This window comes from Schistocerca nitens, chromosome 6 (assembly GCF_023898315.1).
Source record: "Schistocerca nitens isolate TAMUIC-IGC-003100 chromosome 6, iqSchNite1.1, whole genome shotgun sequence".
NCBI classification, from domain to species: Eukaryota; Metazoa; Arthropoda; class Insecta; order Orthoptera; family Acrididae; genus Schistocerca; species Schistocerca nitens.
Genome location: NC_064619.1, coordinates 496,867,905 through 496,886,928, shown reverse-complemented (window position 1 = coordinate 496,886,928; position 19,024 = coordinate 496,867,905). Strand labels below are relative to the sequence as shown.

At 37.7% G+C, this 19,024-nt stretch overlaps 1 protein-coding gene across 1 annotated transcript in view; it reads right to left on the bottom strand.

Moving 5' to 3' along the window:
- LOC126263661 (anoctamin-8) overlaps window positions 1-19,024 on the bottom strand; it is a 179,159-nt gene that overhangs the window by 3,859 nt on the left and 156,276 nt on the right. Inside the window, exons 11-14 of the mRNA XM_049960770.1 lie at window positions 14,127-14,201; window positions 13,794-14,039; window positions 3,305-3,502; window positions 3,097-3,228 (exon numbers count right to left, since the gene is read on the bottom strand). Coding sequence (XP_049816727.1) covers window positions 3,097-3,228; window positions 3,305-3,502; window positions 13,794-14,039; window positions 14,127-14,201 — 651 coding nt within the window. The remainder of the gene's footprint in view (window positions 1-3,096; window positions 3,229-3,304; window positions 3,503-13,793; window positions 14,040-14,126; window positions 14,202-19,024) is intronic.

The following is a 19,024-nucleotide window of genomic DNA, read 5'->3' as shown; positions in this document are numbered from 1 at the left end:
AAGTATGTGAAGTACTGACTGTATGCCCAAGGCAGTTTACAACTGTGCCATGAATTGTTGAACAAACAGATTGAGTAGGAACTAACTTTCTCTTACACAAAACAGAATACATATGTTAAACAACTGACTTTTTTGATAAATATATACGATTCATTACAAATCTGTTGAATCCTGTAGGACAGCAAAAGATTCTATGATAATTTGGATACTTTACCAGTCATAAGAGTTTCTATGAGATTCCAATTAGGAAACATCACTAAGAAAGCACTTCTAGAGCATCGTCAGTGTTGCTGAAATGTTAGGAACACCAAGATGTAACACAACAAATCTCAACTTATGATCCAATACATAATTCTATTCCCTGACTCCCCCTTCAATTATGAATTTCTCACTATCCAGATGAAACCTAAACAAAGCTGTAGCATTGATGAACATATGCTGCAGTAGACTAATGTGTGTTGAATGTATGCCTTCTTACTCGAGACCTGTTAGTTCAGATTTTGTTGAAACTGAATTTGAAGTGTTCTCAAAATTTGTGCATACCAGTATGTGATGTTCAGGAATGTTGTTCACACATTTTAAATGGGAATAAATAAAGACGAGTTAGGTGCAGCCTTAGAAAGAAGTCCCAGAAAATTTTCACACAGTGCAGCACTCTAGAGTGGTGTGTCAACAACATCTGTTTACAGAGCTGTGCATTAACTCAAACTAAACCTAGGAAATATCCTATAACCAAAAATACTCTGTAAGATTGTCACAGACACATTGGCAGTATGTGGTCTTGTATTTTCCTGCATAAAATAACCACAGGGCTTTTCATTATTTATTATTTCTTTAAAAATGGTTGCAAGACAGGGTGATTAGAATTACAGTTAAACTTTCAAACCACCATAGAAATAACAGCACTGGTCACAATGACATCAAATTACAATGGAATATTATCGGAGAATGTGGAAAAATGTACGGCAGACTAAATAATAAATAGTTACAAAACGTAGCAATAGATGGTGCTGTAAGCATCATAATTTAATAGCAGTCAACTGCAAATGACAAATGAATCATACAACAATGCCTAAGGTGTACGTTTGAGGTTAAACAAACTGTACTACTCAGTTTGCATGGGTGCACAGGTGTGATACTGTTGGTTACATCCACCAAGGCAAAGTCACATCACTTTGGGTGGGAAAAATTGGGTTTTAATATCTTGAGGCCAAAACCTGCATAAAAAGCATCACTCACCTCAGTTTTTAATTGTCCTGAGGCCAAAAGCCATATAAAAAGCATCACTCACATTAGTTTTTAATTGTCTTGAGGTCAAAAACTACATAAACAGCACCAATAAAAATCAAATAAAATTATTAATTTCAATGTGACTGGCACAAAACATGTACAATATGCTGTCCACCATTTCTACAAGTTGAAATTGAAAAACAGCATGTTTGACAACGGATCGAAGAGTTTCCGAGGTCACGTTCAGAACGTGTCGCGCAATGCGTACCTTCAGTGCAGCTAAGTTTGCAATCAGAAAAGTGAACACAACCTCTTTCAGATAGCCCCACAACCAGAAGTAACCCGGATTAATATCAGGTGATTGGGACAGCCAGGCTGCAGGCAAATGGCGGCTGATAATTCTAGCATTTCCAAAATGGCGCTTCAGTAGCTGGTTAACTGGATTGTCAATGTGCGGTTGTGTGCCATCTTGCATAAAAATGATCCCATCCACACACCCAATGCTGTTGGAGAGCTGGAATGACATGGTCGCACAAAAGAGACTCATAGCGCTTACTAGTGATGGTACAGGTAACAGGACCGGAAGCACCTGTCTCTTCAAAAAAATATGGCCCTATGATAAATGATGCTGTAAACCTGCACTACACAGTGACCTTTTCAGAATGGAGTGGTACTGGTTGATTTGCGTATGGATTTTCTGTTGCCCATATTTGACAATTCTGTGTATCGACGTATTCTGTCAGACGGAAGAGGAGGGCTTCATCTGTCCACAAAATCTTCCACGGCCAATCATTGTCCTCTTCCATGTGAACAAGAAATTCTAAAGCAAAGATCTGTCCTGCTGGCTGGTCAACAGGAAGCAACTCGTGCACATTGGTAATTTTGAATGGATAGCTCAGAAGGATAGGATTTTACACACCATGCTCATGGGTACGTCCAATGTTCACGCAATTCTCCGTGCACTATATGTTTGCACACCATTACTCATCTCCTTCTGCATTGGTTGGCCACTGTTTCCACTAACGTCGAATCAATTCGTTTCCTCCCTCTACCAGGTTGCACACCAAAAGAACCCGTCTTTTTGAATCACTTTCTCCAGACCCATGGCAGTCATCGGACCAATACATTTTTTCAAACCCTTCAGTGTCCAGAACTTCTGCAGAGCGACACGTGCACAGTCATCATTCTTGTAATAAAGCTTTACAAACAGAGCATGATCCTGCATTGATACAGTCATGGCGAATGTCGCAGACGCAAAAGAAGGAAAAGCCGTGTAGCTGGCATGTTTAACCAATTTCAATGGGTCAAGCGCATGACAGGTGTTTTCATTTTAGTATTTTGACACATACGGCGCCATCTATTGATCAATTTTCACACTTTTTTTTCTTCTGCCACATGTTTTCCCCTTCTCCAATATAATTCCATTGCAATTTGACATTATTCTGACTAGTGGTGTTATTTCTACAGTGTTTTGAAAGTTTAACTTTAAGTATAATCACCCTGTATATTGTTCACATGCCTACTGGAATGTATGGTTGTCACAATATATCAATAGTTTGTCTCAACAGATGACATATGAATAAAAATGAACTGATTTTCTAGCTGGATCTATTAAGTGGGTTAGTGATTTCCTTGTCTGGAGTTGAAGGCAGTTTGGCTGATGGAAATGAAAGATTCTGACTATCCATAATACTATGTCTGATGAATCTGAGATGAAATTTGCACTCTGAACATAAAGCAAGATAGTAACATCTAAATGTTCGTGGAAATTTATACACTATTATATACTGCTCACTAAAATATCAAAGTTTTCATCTCTCAAAAATGAAAATAAATATAGGTAATTCAGCTGTTACAAGATCTTACCTCAAGTGCAACTATAAGCAAAATTGTCTGTGTTGTAGACATTTCTGGAAACATTCTGTGTACTTGACCAGAGAGTCCAATAAGGGCACAGTTGACTAAGACAGCAATTAAGCACATTACCTCCATGGCATTCTGCAGTGGAAAAATTTTTTGTTAGCTATTAATTCATAGTTACTTGAACATAAGCATCATACAACCTAACACATACCTGCCAAGTACCAATGTTTGACACTCTCTGACCAAATGGTCTTTGAAATATAAAGCACAATTTGAATGCATCGCTACGGATCTCGATCAAATTGTTCAGCAGAGCACAGAAGGCAGCCATAGGGAATGCAGATGAAAATAAAACAACATAACCCAACTGTATAAACATTTCCAGATGATCTGCAAATGTTCCATCATACTGAAACAAAACATTAAAAGGTGTGATGATAAGTTATGCAGTATATCAACAGAAAAATTAAAATATTATATAGTCTGTATCCTAAATTGTACAACCGTTATTTAAAATCGAATAAATGATCCTACTAATTTCTGTAAGCTAATTTGTGATACGAAATTAGGATTTTGCTTATAAACACAAATTCCAAGACTGTTCTGTATGTCATATATATAGTGTGGTCAATTTTCTTTATTATGGTTAGCATTTATGTTTGCACTTGCACGTGTGATGAAAGGTACATTGCTGATATGCTCAATGTAAGCCCAAGTCTTTTTTTTTTTTTTTTAATTTCACCACATCTGTTGCAAGCAGAAATATTTTTCTTGGCTTGAACTGAAATATGGACTCTCCAAAAAGTAACAGCCAATGTTGGTTGCAGGCAGTAAAATTTGGTAATTGTACAGAAAACTGAGACTTTTCAACTTTTGGCTCAAAACACATGAACATCCTGATACCTATAATAAGTTTTCCTACACTTTCATCTGCTTCACCTATTCCACTGCCTTTGTCCAGAAAGAAATCTCCTATCCTCTGTTGCTCCTCCCTAGCAGTGAAGTTTCTACTTCCAATGACTGATGCACCCTATACCCTTCATCATTGAGTATTATGCAGGCCTTGAATGCCTCAGTTGAACGCCAGCATTAATTAAAATTGAGTCTAGGAACTGCCCTATAATAAAAACAGTCCAGTATTCTCATAGACACATTGGCAGTATCTGCTCCTGCATGATCCTAAATGAAATAACTATAAGTGTTTTCCTTACTTGTGTGTCTTTAAAAAGGGCTGCAACATACTGTTCACTTATCTACTGGCATTTATGGTCAAAACATATCACTACTTTGTCCGAAGACATGACATGTGTGAAAATAAGTTTAATCTGTTAAGTTGGTTGGCAATCTTTATGTCTAGAGATGACAAGAGCTTGGTTTGTTAGAGGATGGAATGGAAAGATTCTAATTGTCCATTGTGCTATATCTGATGCACCTGAGACCAAATTTGCAAAGTAAACATCAGAAAAGCTAGTAACATGCAAATGTTCATGGAAAGTTATATACCATTATATGCTGCTAGCCAAAATACAGAAGTTCTCATCTTCAAAAAATAAAAATAATTATTGTTAAAACATCTGTTAAATGATCTTACCTCAAGCGCAAGTATGAGCAAATGGACACTTTGAATACTTCCAATTAGCATTACCTTCCCTAATCTTCGGATATGGGAACTTGCTCTAGAACATATCACATTGTCCCACCACCCTTCAAAACCAAATCTTTTTAGCCTACTTGTTCTTGGCTTTCTTCATACAATGGAGTTTGTTTACAATTTATTTAATGATTTTACTCCATTTATTACCCTTCATTAGTTTTATTCGCGCCACTGTCATTTTATTTTATTCTTCTATACATACATTCATTTCTCATTCTATTGTCGTTGAGCTGAATCTGACACAGTACTTCCTGATAAACTATATTTGGCTTCCTATACTGACAAAATTTTCTTCATCTTTGCTCCTTTTCTTGTGCAAGACACAGTGAGTCCCTCTTAATTTGAGTTCTCCCACTCCAACTTCTCCAACTACTACTTTTCTTCTCTCCTGAAGAAAGAACACGAGGATTTAAAATCTGGGAGTAACCCTATACCAATTTATAAGCAAATAAAAGTCAGAGAAAAAGAGAATGCCAAAAAATGTCTCCTTTACAAATAGCACATATGATGCATATTTTGTTAGCTTGTTTTGGAAGCTACAGCATATTTTTAGCAATCTGAATTGGTTAAATATTGTTTAGCAAAAATGAATTTTTCCTCTGTGTAGTACCAAAGAAAACACAACTACCTCCATTGGGTAACAGGCAACATCCAAACAAGATGAACATATATAGTATAGCTAATGTGTAAATGTTTTGTGCTCGACAACTGAATTTCACACAGAGAAAAAAAGGTGTGATTGAAACTTGGACCTTACATTATCAATGTGACAAAGTACAGCACTATCATCCTGCTTAAACTGGATTAGCTCTAAGGGTACATACAATTTTAATGGATAGGGCCACAGTCCATACTGCTTGTGGCTCACACTCAATTTTGCAATAAGGTTTTAATTGTGTCCAAATTGCAATACAGTTAGCCTGCCAAGTTATAAGGTTCCACACTGTTTGTTAGTTCAGTAGACCTCAATGCTTAGACATATGCAGATCACTCTAGTACTATTCTATAATTTAATAATCCAACAAACCACCACTAATTTATCCACAATGATCTATAAAGCCATTGACAACATCTATGAATAAATTTAATGTTATCAATAATGGTTTATAATTGAGATGTGTTACCTTCGAAAGACAATACGAAAACTAGTTTCACATGTGACAATTTTTTTTGTTTTAAGTAACAATGGAATTTTGTAAGTTTCTTGTCTAATTTGATTACACCTGTTACAAATCCAAGAGTTACTTTGGTACACCATAATACTGGCCATCGTGCTAACTTAATAGAATTAAATAGCAGATATTAAATGCCCTTCATTATGAAGTTATTAAACATCTCTCACAGGATATTAAATCCTAATCTCCATTAAACTTTTAGACCACAGTTATCAGATAAGGTGAAGCAAATCTCACCATTTCTTTCGAACAGTAATTGATAGGCATGTAAATATTTTCACATGAGAACCCATTGCAACTGAAAGACTTTGACATGGAAGGGTTCATTGTTTCAATACTGAACCATGTATGTGGTACTACTATTACCTTGCTCTATTAACATTATTATTATAAATGTCCCTAGTTACAAGTACTACAGTGGCCAGAGATCAGAATGCGCGATCATTTTATCTCTGAAATACCCAAGAAGATGACAGCATCACTAACTGATACACTTGCACTGAATGTCATAATTAAATATAATGGCTTTAGTTTGCCCTTGCTTTTGCCCATACTGCAGTACCAATATATCCAAGACCTAGTGACTAGTGTTCAAATGCCGCATCAGTTAATAACCCAGACCACTGCTATTGCAACAACTGAAAAGGCTGCTATCCCTCTTCAGGAACTGTATCTAGTGTGGTCTCTGCAGAAACACACCCAGGATGTGGTTATCTGTATGAATCAGATGCACAAGCTACCCGAACACAGCAGGGTCCACAGTCCATGAGAGGAGGAGGAGGAGGAGGAGGAGGAGAACAAGACAAAGACAAAGGGAGGCGAGATATGAAAGATGGGAGTAAAATGAAGACAGTACAGTATACCAACATACATTGAAAGTAAACAGTAAATATATATTAAATAAATATTATGAACATACAGGAATATCTATTATAACATGACAAAAAGAAAAGAATACTAAGGAATTCCCTACACAACACTGGAAACAACAACAACAACAACAACAACAACAACAACAACACTGTATTATTGTAATGATGTATGTCCAGCAACAGGCGGTCTATCTCAGCAGCATATGTAGTGTTTTTCATTAAGCTGGTGAGTTAACTGGTTCTGCTGTATACGTAGAACGAGTTCAAATTGTTATAAAATGGCTAACAAATAATACGATCACAAAACGCATGCCTCTGAGTATCAGGACCATCCTTTTAGTTTTTGAACATATTTTCAGCTTTCTTATTTCATTTATGCACACTTTTTGTCCCTGGGATTCTGTTATTTTCTCCAACATGACACTTTCCACTGCATCAAAACCCCACTTTTTGTCATAAGATTTGCTGCATTATGAAGTCAAAAGTGTTGGGGCACCCACTGCTGTCTGTTAAAATGATGTTAGGCATGTAACTAATAGAATGTAAACCACCATTCTACTATTAGTACAACTGCAATAACAGCAACTACAACAACTACTATTATTTGATTTGGCATACAATTCACAGACAATTCATTAAATAGAAATTTGATGGTGTTCAAGATGTGACTCTGAGTAGATGGTATAAAAAAAAATTCATCTGATGTACTTTGAACAATTAGGCAATTGTCCTTGATTCACGAAGCATGCTGATACAGAAATGGTCCAATTGCAAACTGCTACCATTGTGGAGGGAGCACATATTACCTAACATTTTTTCATTCACATTTGTGATTATTTTGCGACCAACTAAAGCTAATAGTCTAATCCCTTACTAAGGAAACCACCACCCCTTTCAGGTTCAGCCCACTATCAAGGAAACTGATGAAGGGTATAATACACAAGAATAATTGATCAGTTGCAAATCTTTTGTCTATAAAACTTACCAAGCAACCATAAAAAAATAAAGTTGATAAGGAACCTACAAACATGTTACCTATCTAATAATGTTTTTAATGCAGTTGAGAGATGTTCCTTGGAATTAAAGGTCATCTCTGAAATTCATGTAAGCTGCAGAGCACCATGATTCCAATATGTGAATTCATTCAGTTCTCTCTGTACACTCATGTTTCAAAGAAAGTCATCCTCTTTCACAGGAATATACATTCTACTTGAATGATGATAGAAATATGGGGTAAATTTTACTTTATGTACTGAAATTGAGAGGGTTTGCTGGACAGCAAAACCATGAAATATTCCTGGAGTAACTTCAGTTTTAATTACATTCCTTCATATATAAAAAATAATGATCCACAGGGTCAAATAACAGTTGCACTTGTTACATGAGCTGAGAAAGAATGCCATCTTGGTGGACTGATGTTAAAAGTTTATCTAGGAAATAGTTATAAGTTGCCAGTTTGTATGTTTGCTGGTAGGGGCCTCTGAGGGGCATTTAGCTTGCTCACTTCATCATTACTCAGTGGGTAATGGTGATAAATCAACAAGAAAATGTATTTCACATTCTTAGTTTCAACAGGTGTGATTCAGTTACAACTGTACAGAACGATTTTTGTTGAGAGTACGCCATTGCATATTTGACAGTGTAAGGAGGGTACAGAAGTTCACAATGCACCATTGGTCTCTAAGGTCATCTGATCTCATAGTATGTGATCTTTTCTGGTGGGGATTTGTAAAACAATTTAGGTGGATCCCTTCCAACAACTTTGGGTGAACTGCAACTTTGGATGAACTCATCAGCAGTAATGTAGTAATTCCAGGCATTTTTTGCAGAAGTACGGGACAAGTTTGACTATGGTCTGGATTGTGAAAAATTGTAAAAAGTACCCCAAGGTTGTATGTGCTTGCATACAAGAGAAGTACCTATACTGCCATTTTTTAAAAAAGGAAAAGAGAAACCATTTTGTAATCCTATACTTCAGTTCCCCCCCATGAACCATGGACCTTGCCGTTGTTGAGGAGGCTTGCGTGCCTCAGCGATACAGATGGCCGTACCGTAGGTGACACCACAATGGAGGGGTATCTACTGAGAGGCCAGACAAACGTGTGGTTCCTGAAGAGGGGAGCAGCCTTTTCAGTAGTTGCAGGGGCAACAATCTGAATGATTGACTGATCTGGCCTTGTAACAATAACCAAAACGGCCTTGCTGTGCTGGTACTGCGAACGGCTGAAAGCAAGGGGAAACTACGGCCGTAATTTTTCCCGAGGGCATGCAGTTTTACTGTATGGTTAAATGATGATGGCGTCCTCTTGGGTAAAATATTCCGGAGGTAAAATAGTCCCCCCCATTCGGAACTCCGGACGGGGACTACTCAAGAGGACGTCATTATCAGGAGAAAGAAAACTGGCGATCTATGGATCAGAGCGTGGAATGTCAGATCCCTTAATCGGGCAGGTAGGTTATAAAATTTAAAAAGGGAAATGGATAGGTTAAAGTTAGATATAGCGGGAATCAGTGAAGTTCGGTGGCAGGAGGAACAAGACTTTTGGTCAGGTGAATACAGGGTTATAAATACAAAATCAAATAGGGGTAATGCAGGAGTAGGATTAATAATGAATAAAAAAATAGGAGTGTGGGTAAGCTACTACAAACAGCATAGTGAACACATTATTGTGGCCAAGATAGACACGAAGCCCATGCCTACTACAGCAGAACAAGTTTATATGCCAACTAGCTCTGCAGATGATGAAGAAATTGATGAAATGTATGATGAGATAAAAGAAATTATTCAGGTAGTGAAGTGAGACGAAAATTTAATAGTCATGGGTGACTAGAATTCGAGAGTAGGAAAAGGGAGAGACGGAAACATAGTAGGTGAATATGGATTGGGGGTAAGAAATGAAAAAAGGAAGCCATCAGGTAGAATTTTGCCAGGAGCATAACTTAATCACAGCTAACACTTGGTTCAAGAATCATAAAAGAAGGTTGTATACATGGAAGGATCCTGGAGATTCTAGAAGGTATCCAATAGATTATATATTGGTAAGACATAGATTTAGGAACCAGGTTTTAAATTGTAAGACATTTCCAGGGGCAGATGTGGACTCTGACCACATTCTATTGGTTATGAACTGTAGATTAAAACTGAAGAACCTGCAAAAAGGTGGGAATTTAAGGAGATGGGACCTGGATAAACTGACTAAACCACAGGTTGTACAGAGTTTCAGGAGAGCATAAGGGAACAATTGACAGGAATGGGGGCAAGAAATACAGTAGAAGAGGAATGGGTAGCTCTGAGGGATGAAGTAGTGAAGGCAGCAGAGGATCAAGTAGGTAAAAAGATGAGGGCTAGTAGAAATCCTTGGGTAACAGAAGAAATATTGAATTTAATTGATGAAAGGAGAAAATATAAAAATGCAGTAAATTAAGCAGGCAAAAGGGAATACAAACGTCTCAAAAATGAGATCGACAGGAAGTGCAAAATGGCTAAGCAGGGATGGCTAGAGGACAAATGTAAGGATGTAGAGGCTTATCTCACTAGGGGTAAGACAGATACTGCCTACAGGAAAATTAAAGAGACCTTTGGAGATAAGATAGCCACTTGTATGAATATCAAGAGCTCAGATGGATACCCAGTTCTAAGCAAAGAAGGGAAAGCAGAAAGATGGAAGGAGTATATAGAGGGTCTATACAAGGGCAATGTAATTGAGGACAATATTATGAAAATGGAAGAGGATGTAGATGAAGATGAAATGGGAGATATGATACTGCGTGAAGAGTTTGACAGAGCACTGAAAGACCCGAGTCGAACAAGGCTCCGGGAGTATTGGAACTACTGACGGCCTTGGGAGAGCCAGTCCTGACAAAACTCTACCATCTGGTGAGCAAGATGTATGAGACAGGTGAAATACCCTCAGACTTCAAGAAGAATATAATAATTCCAATCCCAAAGAAAGCAGGTGTTGACAGATGTGAAAATTACCGAACTATCAGTTTAATAAGTCGCGGCTGCAAAATACTAACACGAATTCTTTACAGACGAATGGAGAAACTGGCAGAAGCCGACCTCGGGGAAGATCAGTTTGGATTCCGTAAAAATGTTGGAACATCTGAGGCAATACTGACCCTACAACTTATCTTAGAAAATAGATTAAGGAAAGGCAAACCTATGTGTCTAGCATTTGTAGACTTAGAGAAAGCTTTTGACAATGTTGACTGGAAAACTCTCTTTCAAATCCTAAAAGTGGCAGGGGTAAAATAAAGAGAGGGAAAAGCTATTTACAATTTGTACCGAAACCAGATGGCAGTTATAAGAGTCGAGGGGCATGAAAGGGAAGCAGTGGTTGGGAAGGGAGTGAGACAGGGTTGTAGCCTCTCCCTGATGTTATTCAATCTGTATATTGAGCAAGCAGTAAAGAAAATAAAAGAAAAATTTGGAGTAGGTATTAAAATCCATGGAGAAGAAATAAAAACTTTTGAGATTCGCCAATGACATTGTAATTCTGTCAGAGACAGCAAAGGACTTGGAAGAGCAGTTGAACGGAATGGACAGTGTCTTGAAAGGAGGATATAAGATGAACATCAACAAAAGCAAAACGAGGATAACGGAATGTAGTCGAATTAAATTGGGTGATGCTGCGGGAATTAGATTAGGAAATGAGGCACTTAAAAGTAGTAAAGGAGTTTTGCTATTTGGGGAGCAAAATAACTAATGATGGTCGAAGTAGAGAGGATATAAAATGTAGACTGGAAATGGCAAGGAAAGCGTTTCTGAAGAAGAGAAATTTATTAACATCGAGTATAGATGTAAGTGTCAGGAAGTCGTTTCTGAAAGTATTTGTATGGAGTGTAGCCATGTATGGATGTGAAACATGGACGATAAATAGTTTGGACAAGAAGAGAATACAAGCTTTCGAAATGTGGTGCTACAGAAGACTGCTGAAGAGTAGATGGGTAGATCACATAACTAATGAGGAGGTATTGAATAGAATTGGGGAGAAGAGGAGTTTGTGGCACAAAATTGACAAGAAGAAGGGACTGGTTCGTAGGACATGTTCTGAGGCATCAAGGGATCACCAATTTAGCATTGGAGGGAAGCGTGGAGGGTAAAAATCGTAGAGGGAGATCAAGAGATGAATACACTAAGCAGATTCAGAAGGATGTAGGTTGCAGTAAGTACTGGGAGATCAAGAAGCTTGCACAGGATAGAGTAGCATGGAGAGCTGCATCAAACCAGTCTCAGGACTTAAGACCACAACAACAACAACAACAACAACAACAACAACAACAACATACTTCAGTTAAAATCCACCCCATGTTTCTATCTTTATTCTTTTTTTTTGAAGTGCTATGGATGGTGAAAAATGGTACCACAGAAATTGCTGCTATTGGTGAATGTAGGTTCATCTCAATCAGTTTCTGAGCAAACACTCTAGCGAACGGAATGCAAATGAGATTTGGAACCAAGTACTCCACAAAAGGGCATTGCTCACAGCAGCACATAAAGCTGTTCATCTGAAAAAAACAAGACAGAAACGAGACAGTGTCTGCCTGGAGGTATGGCCTGTGTTGTCATTTTGCTTCTTTTCAAATTGTGTGAGGCATCAAGCACTCAACATTCCCACAATTTGGGATATCTACATGATATAAAGCATCAATAAGTGGCTTCAGCAGGATATGGCATACCCGAAGGAAATTGTGGGCGCACTTATTTACTGAATTCAGGTCATTATCAAGGCTAGAGGTGGTGGTACACAGTATTATGATGATGATGGGGTAACAAATTTTTAATCTGGTGTGCTTAATAGGTTTGTCAGTTTCAAAGAATATTGTGCGTACAAAGTAGCTCAATCTAATTTTGAAAGGTAATGTGACCTAAAAGAACACATTCATTCAAAGGAGAGCAAAATAATAGGGAACTGTGCAGTCCTTGTTTTCACTTACACATTCATACACAATAATTCTGAAGAACAGTCTGGAATGACCATTGTTACCTATCAGTGGAGGGTATTTTACAGAACATTAAAAGAGAAAGTTATTATGGACAGACCACTGGAGTTCCAGTCTACCACTCTGACAATATTCTTCAGCTGCAATCACTAGTACATAATCAGTTTTTTTTTTCTCTCCTTGGTTTCAAAATCTCATTAAATACATGCGGTGCTACTCAAAATATACAAATATTAGGCTGAACTTACGTTGACATGGTGGAAGTCTTGTATGTATTTGTGTATACTTCTTTCCAATTTGGAATGAGCATTATGGATAAAATATAAGTTGAATTTCCCCACAAATATTTAATCATCTTTTGATCGCTTCTAAATGGTGATTCAGTGCTCACCTCATAAACCAGTGGAAACTAACATGAGACTCCTGTACCTCACAGCATGAGATTTCAGGCCTCTATACCAGACAGTTTCATGTGCAGAAATTACATGAAAAATGCTATCTTCCATTTCTTTTTTTTAAGGTAGTGTCATGAAATGTCAGCCTGTTCCCTTGTGAGAGTACTGACCAATACAGATTAAAGAATTCATTTCCATGTTAAAGCATTAAGAACAGGTTAATACATTAATAACAATTTATGAAAACAGTGTCTGCATAAATATTCAAAGATCCCGGAGAACATCTGTAATTACATGCATTTCTATGAAAGAACTTCTAAACAGCGTCATATGTATCTATGTATGTACTCATGACTCATAACCTGTCAGTTGTTATTTCTGTAGCCTCAGTATTAATTTGTTTTCCTTCTATTGCATCGTGAGCATGAAAGTGAGGATATAACATCACAGCGTAGTGGTGTCACATATGATTTGCACCTACCAGTTTTTCAGTGAGATTTCTTTTCTACTCTATGGACCACATCCCTTGGTACAATCTCTCTCTCCATGCTCAACATTTCGCTGATAAGAGTTAATGAAAATTGTATTTTTTAAATGCTCAGCTTCTTTGAATTTGGAGTTGATAGTATTTACAAAACTCATTCAAATGTTAACAAACCTTGAAAAGTGAACTCTCTAGTTCTGCTTGACTTATGTTCCTGTTTCCTGTTTTATTTGTAGTTGTCCCATCATCTGCTGTTACTTGAGGTTCTTTTGAAAGATCTTTCTTAGCCTCTGAAGGGCTCAGGGCGCCAAAGAGATCAAAACTAAGTTTTGCCAGGCGTAATTGCTCCAATAAATATGGTAATGCTGATTCTTTAAGATTACCAATAACTTGTCTTGCTATCAGAAGGGCAGCCAGTTGCTGTAATATGGACAAGTAAATATAAGTTTTTATTTATGTTATAACAAGAAACAACAAAATTTTGAAAGTTTATGGTTCATGTCTCACCTCTTTCAGTTTCTCTTGATCTTGAAGATAAAATGCTATATAAAATAGCGACAGGAAGGAATTCACAAACTGAAACTGAGAATACAAACAATAAGTACAGATTAATTCCTGAAATCTGAGATTGTTTCATTTTCTTTCTTGATATTCTTTATGGGCTCTAGAACAATACTACATGAAGACAAACATGAATAACTGCCGTGAGAAATGTAAAATTTAAAGGTTGGTGGTAATTTGAAATTTTCTTAACATAGCTGCAACAATTTGCACTTTCTTATACTATAAATTCTTGTCTTCTATATCTGAAACATTTGATAACTTATTCTTCTGGTCTTTTAGAATAAATGCCATTACTCTGAAAGTGTTTAACTGTAGTCATCTTCTCTGGTTACAAAGTGTGTGTCAAATAGGGATCAAAATGAAATCTTGATTAGTACGTTGGTGGATATATTTTTATTTAAGATTATTTCATATCATATCTCGTCTACAGACAGTAAAGGATTTCATTCACAGATGTTTGTATACTCTTAAGCTGTCAGAGAGCCTATGTATGTAGAAAGCTAGCCTGATGATTACACGAGACATGCAATGAATGCACTTAAAGGAAAAAATGTATTTGGAGCCAAAGGATTAGCCAGTAAAATGTCTGCAAATGACTGACAAGCATAAAAGCACCAAGCAGAAAAGCACATGTGTGAAAACAGGTACAATAAAGCAGACTCATCAATATGACAGATGTAGAGAGGAGAGATTGATGCAGTTCAGGTGCAAGCTGTAGTGAAAAAAATAGAGAACCTGTCAAATACAGAGGAAACTCAACTGTTTCATGATCCAACGTAGGATTCTGAAAGAAAGAACACTGATATTAACTAAGGTAAAGCATGCTGATACCACAAGTCAGTATTATTACTGGACATCCTAAATTAATTACATAAGGGAAAGAGCTAAATTAATTACAAAATACCTAAATTGTTTATGAAAGGGAAAATGCCCCGTACAAAATGGGGGAGTTGCAAAAATTAGGTATTTTCCAATTGCTTTTGGACTATGATTTCAGCATTTGTTTACGCTATTATGAATTATTTTTTTAACCACTTAAGTGTGGTTCTTTTCTGGCTTAGAAAAATTTACAAATTAATATTTCGTGATGATTTATAGATGATGAAAATAGTGGACCAGCTCAGAAAATGGCAATACAAATAACTATTTTCTTGCGGGTCACTGTAATGAATGTACCAGAGGAAAGCCTACATCCCATACTACCTCACTGTTCCAAATAGAAACCACCATTTTGTCCAGAGGACAGGTACCCTCACCCATGAGGCCAACATAAAGTATTGTTCGCCTGATGAGACATATCCTGTCTTTGGGAGGGGTGAATAATGGTCAAATGTGCGTGACACCCACACCAAAGAGGTGTAACAGTGGATATATAATTTGTGGATATGAGGGCTTAAGTCAGGGGAGTGCAGTAGGTGGTATAGCACTTAGCAGCCCCATCAGTCAAACAAATCAGTAACAAAATAATTGAAAAGCCACGATCACCTCAATTGTTTATTAGATGACCGGTTTCAGCACTCTGAAGGTGCCATCATCAGATCTGAAACGTGGATTAACATTTATAAAACCATATGGACATCACAGCATATGATGTCCATATGGTTGTATAAATGTTAATCCACGTTTCAGATCTGATGATGGCACCTTCAGAGTGCTGAAACCGGTCATCTAATAAGCAATTGAAGCGATTGTGGCTTTTCAATTATTTTAAAAACAGAGTGATGGCCCACGACACACCATGTGTTCACTGCAAATCAGTAACAGCACGCACTGCACATGCTTGAGCACTGTCCAGCAAAATGATGGTCAGGTCTTGCAGAAAGTGTCATCACTTCTGTCTCTAAGCTGGTCATAGGTTGTGAAACAAAAATGAACCGCATAGAGACAGAAGTGGTGACACTTTCTGCAGGACCTGACCATCATTTTGCAGGACAATATATCTACGTACGAGCTGTAAATAAATAGTTGCCACTATTAAAGTTCCAACCCTCATATGCATCTCCTTTTATAATCATCACATGAAGATTAAGCTTTCATGTGACTTTCTGACTGAAAGTGTTTTTTGAATGAAAAGCTTGAGCACTATAAATTTAATATAAAGTGTCAAATCAAAACAGCTTCAGCCATCTAAGTTTCCAAATTTCCAGCTTTATTTTATTTGAGCTACCAATTTCAGTATTACACTATGCTGTCTTCAGGTCTCCTGACCCTGTAAGAAGAAACCAATTTCTGTACAGTCGAAATATGGGCCAAGATATAGTCACTGGTATCCGTGGACTTCTTCATAACACAGGGATCCCTTCGATCATCACTTGTAGTCTGCAAGCTGAAACTGGTAGAGGAGGGGGGGGGGGCTGGAAATGGGGGGGGGGGGCTGGAAATTTAGACTGCTGATGTTCTACAACCATCTTGTATAAAGATGGACATATAGATACATAAATTCAATAGTTTTTCAGTTATTCATATTTCCCTAAAACAGTAAATTTTTATCTTTACAGTAATAATCAGGTTGGTTGGTTGGTTGGTTTGTGGGATTAAAGGGACCAGACTGCGATGGTCATCGGTCCCAGTAATAATCAGGGTTTGAGCTTTTATAGTATAGTAAAAACTGTCCATAGAAGGAATTTACTTATCGTGGTGATCTGTAACAAAAGACCAACAGAGTTATACAGACATTTCAAGAAGTCCTTACTTTCATCTAATGTGGATTGTAGTTAATACTATGAAACCTTTAGGATGTCAAGAGTGGTGTGAGAGACTTCATAGTTAGTTTATGTGAGTTTTAAATTAAGTAATTGTGGTTAATTGTATGTATATAGTCAGTTCTGCAACTGGTGCGAATGCTGATTGTAAAGCAATCAGGTTTCACACTTGGGGGGGGGGGGGGGCAGGGGGGGGGGGGAGAATTCACTCTTTTCCTTCAGAAAAAAAGCAGGTAGGGCATGTATGGATACTATTTTTATATTTTCTTTAGTTAAATTGTGTAATTAATTAATTGTAACATCACCTCTTGTTGGCTGAGTAGGGGAAGAATGATTTTATGAGGACAGGTAAAATGCTGTTTGTAAAGGTGTGTGCATGTACTAGCCAATCAGAAACAAAAATCGCAGTGTGTTCTGGATGCTTGGATAGCCAAGGCAGGCTATTTTTTTGGAGTGTGTGGTATGATAGCTTCTGAGCAGAAATGTGCTTCCTAGGGTATGAGAAGAAAGCTAGCTATTGGTAGAACTGCAGATTTAACAGCTCAATTAAGTTTTTTCCTTCATTTCTGTAAAATGACTTGTACCTCTTTGTTCTGTGTGCAATGCAAAATTCCAGTGTCTTGTTGCATTGAACTTGGTCACAAATAACAACTTGTGGGTTTGAAGTGTGCACTGGTTGTTTATGTGGATGTGAAGGGTGAAAGTATTGCTGCATAAAAAAAACCATTTAAGATCTTGTCATGTACAAAGAACTGTGTAGTTTAGGCTAGATGTGGCGGAGAGGGATATACCCACTGTTAATACCACCTTTCTTTTGCACTTATTTTCATGACAGGTTAGCATATGCAGTCACTTTGTGAATGCTCAGATTTTCAGGTAAGCGTATCAAGGTAAGTGCACCAATTTTTTGCCTGGCAATATGCTGACAGACACAGATCATGTAGAAAAATGCAATGCAGCAGATCAGCAAATGGCTACAAAGAAGGACAGCACAAATGGTGAAAGTGTGCCACAGAAACTGTTGAAAGAACTGACCTGGCAGAGATCTGAAGTTAGATGCCAACTATCCTGCAAAAGCCGACTTGCAATGTTTCTGGAACCAGTAAGATGTGAAGGATCTATGAATATACTATTGCTTCCTTCATGTCACTCCTTTGGGGACTGCAAAGACAAGATTAATTTAAATATTGTGTCCACACAGGTGTTTAAGCAGGCATTCTTCCATGTGCTATACATGTGAATCAAATGGAAGGAAAACTTAATATGTGGTGCAATGGGAAATACTCTCTGCCATGGACTCCCCAGTGATTCAAAGGGCATGGATATAGATGTAGAATCTGTGCCATGGTCACCATGACCAACAGCCATGCTCATCAGGTGTGTGTGTGTGTGTGTGTGTGTGTGTGTGTGTGTGTGTGTGTGTGTGTGTGTGTGTGTGTGCGTGCGCGCGCGCCCATGCAACCAATCCTCATTTTAGAATAACGCTCTAACATTCAGGTGGGAGTATTTTCCAATGTCTTGTGGTACAACGAATGACTCCTGAAGCTAGAGGGATAGGTTACATTGTATTGTTGGTTTTTAGCAGCAGCACATTTGTGAATTTTCTACACCCATACATCATATGAAAGCTTATAAATGTCTCATTCTCTTTTTTGATACATGCATTTTAGCCTCAGCACTAAATTCCAATTGTCATATTAGCCGGTGTGGTTTTTTCCCCTTTTTAACAAGGTTTGTTAGTTACTGTGTGTGTGTGGTTTTTTTTTTGTGTGGGTGGGGACATTTTCCATGGAAAGGGTCACAACTGTCAAACTTAGTGTTGTTGTTTGTTGTCAAGCTACACATGTACTAAGGTACAGGAAAAAAAAAAAAAAAAAAAAAAAAACCACACACACACACACACACACACACACACACACACACACACACACACACAGAGAGAGAGAGAGAGAGAGAGAGAGAGAGAGGGGGGGGGGGAGGGAGGGAGGGAGGGAGGGAGGGAGGGAGGGGGGGGGGAGGGGGGATGCTATTCAGATTAGATGCCATAAGAAGCTCAATAGAATATGGTTTTAGAAATAGCCAAACATTACCAGAAACTTTCAGAAATTCATTTGAGCCATTGGGATGGACTCAATGTGA